Source organism: Carya illinoinensis, chromosome 2 (assembly GCF_018687715.1).
Source record: "Carya illinoinensis cultivar Pawnee chromosome 2, C.illinoinensisPawnee_v1, whole genome shotgun sequence".
In the NCBI taxonomy this organism is placed as follows: domain Eukaryota; kingdom Viridiplantae; phylum Streptophyta; class Magnoliopsida; order Fagales; family Juglandaceae; genus Carya; species Carya illinoinensis.
Window position 1 is genome coordinate 21,601,799 of NC_056753.1, and position 4,945 is coordinate 21,606,743.

At 30.8% G+C, this 4,945-nt stretch overlaps 1 protein-coding gene across 1 annotated transcript; it reads right to left on the minus strand.

The window, feature by feature from the left end:
* Nucleotides 1-1,816: 1,816 nt before the first annotated feature.
* Nucleotides 1,817-4,084, minus strand: LOC122300335 (stress-response A/B barrel domain-containing protein HS1-like). Its single transcript, XM_043110905.1, has 2 exons — nt 3,883-4,084; nt 1,817-2,179 (listed from the first exon to the last, which is right to left on the minus strand). The coding sequence occupies exons 1-2, from the start codon at nt 4,020-4,022 to the stop codon at nt 1,990-1,992; spliced, it is 330 nt and encodes a 109-aa protein (XP_042966839.1). The 5' UTR covers nt 4,023-4,084; the 3' UTR covers nt 1,817-1,989.
* Nucleotides 4,085-4,945: the final 861 nt, after the last annotated feature.

The following is a 4,945-nucleotide window of genomic DNA, read 5'->3' on the forward strand; positions in this document are numbered from 1 at the left end:
TTAAACTCACTATCTAAACCGCAATAAAAGCTTTGCCTTTTAGACCCTACAATAGTATTATCGTTATATGAATAAGTTATTTCACATTATGAGAGTGATCAAACATCTATATAGGTGACGAGATCGATTTGCTTCTTGATTTTTGTTTAGTTTTCAAATTGAGAGAAGGTGGATCGAGTAGATGGGGCGAAGGTTTTTGTATTGGTTGGGTGTACCGTGAGTACAAATTTGTAATTCTCTTTATTTTTTTCTTTTTTTTTTTTAATATTATTTTAACATTATTAATAGTTAATTATTAAAAAAATTAAAAATATATTCAACTTCACTATTAGTTAATTTTTTAATTACCAAATAAAATTAAAAAAATAAAAATATTCAAACAGTAAAATTGAGGGGTCAAGTAACAATTTTCTTTTATATTTATTTTTGTTTTTATATAAAGACTGCTTTCTACAGCCACATAAATTGTATACCGAAAACACACTATAGAAGTATGTGACAAAAGCCCCCCTGGTAGATTTAAAAAAAATAAAAAGTCAAAAGTCAAAAAAGTAAAATCCGTCCCCTTCACTCCACCTCACCCAAATCAGATTCCTCCCCTCCCATCTCACCCAAATTAGCGTGTAGCAACCCCTTTTATTTATTTATTTATTTATTTTAATTTTTAATTTTTTAAATATAATTAAAAAATATAAAAAATATATAAATATACTTAAAATTACTTTCTTAATTATTAAGTAAAAGAAAAAAAAATGACCAGCGATCAACTAGAGCGGTTAATATAGATGGCATACAAGCTTTTCTCTAAATTATATGGGCAAAAAAAATGATGAAAGAGGCTAGAGTAGCAGAGTAGAGTGGCTTGGAAACGAGCTAATTGTTCAATACGTTTCTTAGCTTGGAAATGCTTAACTTTCTAAGTTTACGAATTAAAATGGCTAATTTGTATATATTGATCTCATGTGTATTGCTTTTCTTCTACTGCATTGTATATATGAAATGGAAACAGCTCCAAGGCAGCAACAATCACTTTTTTTCCATGGAGTGGAGAGGGAGCAAAGTGAGGCAAAGGTTCGAGATGGAGTGGAGAGGCAGTAAGGTGCGAGTAAGGGCGAAAAGCTGTAGTCAACAATGCATGGAATTTCAGAGGAACTTAAGGGCTGAAAAGCTACAATCAACAAATCGTCGAATTTTACTATTATGTATTCTTTTAGCACTCTATTACAAGAGTCCGAGTAACATTTTTCAAGTTTTAAACACTTGAAAGTCTGGTGCTTAATTTTGCTTCAATATTTAAAAAAAAAAAAAAAAATTACTAGGTATAAGAACTAAGTTATAATAATCAAGTTTATAATTTAACATAGCTTTGTATACATTAAATATATTTTATAATGACAAGACTTTTGATATATGATGTGAGATTAAGTAGTAAAGGATTTTTATTTATTTTTTATTTTTTATAATTCTAATATTTAAATAGCAGTACCACCAGTTTTGTTATAGTAGCCTCGCAAAAAGAGTTGACAATTTATGTGATAACTATAGTTTCAATTTGCATTTATATTTTTTAAAAATTTAATTTTTTTTAATTTATTATCCTTTATTATTATTTTTTTAATATATCATCTACCGATATCTCTTAACGTAGCATCAAATGATTGGCATACAAGTACAACATAACAAAAAACTTCCGATCATTTAACAACAACATATTATAAGATGATGGGTGCATGATGGTAAAATTGATGATTAGTAGTATCATTATTTGAATTTTAATTTATGACACATCAAATATTTAATAAATAACTCTGCCAAATATTTCAAACTCTTAGTATTTAATAAATAAGTCTTAAAACATGCAGACTGTCTCACAGATTTTGATTATATTTGGTACAAACACTCTATAATATTTCACCTTACAACACGTACAAGAGTCAATCACCATCGGTTCCATATAAGAGGAACTAAGCTGCATTGCCGTTTCATCAATCAAATACGAACAGTAGTGGGTTTGTAGTCAATCGCAAGGACTTTTTCCGACTTGGAAAGGAACAAATTTGCAAATTCAACATGAGCAGGATGAGCTACATACTCTGCAACACCTTCTGTACTCTCAAAGGTTGATTCAAAGACATGAGTGAAACCCTGATGCAGGTTTTCAATGCTTACATCATTGCCCCTGTTAGATTAAAGGTGAAATGAGAGATGAATTTATTTACAAAGTTAGGAGGGTAATAGAACATCACTATAATTTTGAGTAGACTTGGTAAGAGGACATTTTTTTTATCAACAGTTCTGAATCCAGGAGAGATTCTCCACAGCAACTTTGATAGGCATCAGCATTTTGTTTACAGAATTCCACAAGATAAAAGAAATTAGGTTACTCCTCAGATATCTAATAGGTAATATGCATTGTATGTGCGTGCCCACCGAATTAAAAATTATCCAAGCCAAGGCAGTTAAAAGCTCAAAAACCATTAACATTGCACCCCATAATAGACAGCCTTGCTTGGTTAAACTGATAAGATGAGAGTTGAATAAAATATTGTTAGAATATAATTTTTTAATATTATTTTTGTTTAGAGATTTGAAAAAGTTGAGTTGTTTATTGTATTTTGTGTGGAAGTTTAGGAAAGTTGTAATGATTAAATGAAATGAGATGGTTTCTGTAATCAAACGAGGTATTACTGATTTAGCCTGGACATGTTACTCAGGTTATTTGAAGCTGAACTTGAACCCGCTCCCATCATTATTCAACAGAATGCAGTACTGAAAATAAAGGTGTATAATACCTATACGCCCCCACTCAGATCAAATATAAATATACATATATATATATATGTGTGTGTGTGTGTGGCCCCAGCATGCAATCCTATAAATACTAAAAGATAGTCGCTTTCTTTCCCATCTACTCCATTCTACTTTGACTGGTAGTTTTTCCATTCAGTACTACATCTGCTTGAGTAAGTATGCCGATAACAAATATATGTGACTAATGACATTGACTCCAAGACGCCAAAAATCATATTTGTTCATGGATTTTGAAACCTAATCCTCACAACCAACAAAGATCTTCGACCTTCCACCAAACTTTCATCAAACTAGCATGTGACAATGCTACTGACACTGAATGTACTAATTTTGCCTATCTAACAAACAACCGGCCTCAACTAAGGAACGGACCTCATTGTAATGTGATCAAAGGTAATGATGCAATTTTGGCCCTTACTGAGCTCAATAAAAAACTTGAACTCATATTTATTACAGGGTGAGCCTTGCAGCACAGAGGGTGCCATGGAGCAGTTTGATGATAACCATGACTTAAGACTTCAAAAGCCACCACCAGACCCATCTCCAAGAACAAAAGAAAGTCAGGATTTAGAGTATCTTCGCGATATCCTTGGTAAGCTGTAATATTTTTCCCAAATCAAATTAGATCCTTTGTGAGATCATAAAACCCAGAATATGGATTCACGGCAAACACCAAAAAAGTTATCTTCATTCGATTACATAGCACAGTTTTGCTTTTCCCTGTAAAAGAAGCGGATTGTAAAGGGGTCGAGGAAATCATTGACTCCATAGAGGGGTATCTGCTCTTTGAGGAAGCAAACACACTCTACACCTCATTCTTAAAGGTGAGTGAAGGGGCCCAGACTACACAGCAAATATGATAATCGCGTACAATCTCTTGTTCAATTCCGTTACAACTTTCAATTAGGAAAGGATCAAAGAAAAAATTAAAAACAAACATGGAATTCAGTTCCCAAAACAATAAACAAAAACAAAAACCTTTACTTTTTTCCATCCCTGTTGGATGCGTCAACTTAAAGACCCAATGCTACACTAAATCCGACAGAAAATTGGGAAAAGGAGTTTAATTACCAGTGGAAGGACTTCATGGGTTCGACGAGATTGACGAGGTTGGCGTAGCCTTTAATGAGTTGATCAATCTCCTCCTGTGCCGTTCCGTCTTTGAACCTTGCTAACACTATGTGCTTCACCAATCCCTTCGCTTCCTCCATCTCTCTCTCTCTCTCTCTCTCTCTCTCTCTCTAGACTCTCGTTCTTTTCAGTTTCCACCCCGCATTACATGTATGCATATCTATAGAGTTACCCTGGAAAAATTTACGTTTTTCTTGTAATTTCGTTGGTGAAATTGCCCCTATTTCAGTGACTAGTTGGTGCATTTGTTTGATATGGGAGCATTTTCTATATACATCTTTAAAATTATATTTTTTGAAGATTAATTTCATATCTAAAGAAAAATTCCCACGTTATATTATGTATTTTAAAATTAAATAATAATAAAATATTATTATTATTATTTTTATATATTTTACAATTATGACAATGTGCTCAAAAATATTAATTTAATATATCTAAATATTACCAATTTCATACATAAAAATGACCAATTTTATTAATAAATATTAATATATACTAAAACATACTTTATTTTACCAACTTAATACAAATTTCATATATCAAAATTATTTTAATACAAATTTCACAAAGTTAATTTTAATAGATAAGAGAGAAAAAATAATAAAATAATATTTAAAGAGTGAGTGGTACTTCTTCAAACTTACAAAAACATTATGCATAGCTATACAAAGTTTTGAAGATGTATAATCTAATATGGACCAATTTAGAGATATATTAACTAAATATGAAGATGAATATAAAAATATATAAGTCATTACCAATGTTCAGTTGGAGCAATTGTGGGGATGAGATTGGTTGTTTAACTGAATTTATTATTTTTTGGAATCTTTTTTTTAAATAAATAATTTTAATTTATTTTATAAATTTAAAAATATATAAAATTTATTTATATTTAAATACGCTTTAAAGAACTCTACAAAATATTAGTATTTATATATTTATATATAAGTTGAGCAAGCATTCTAAGATGTCATCTGTCAGACCACATCATGTCCAACAG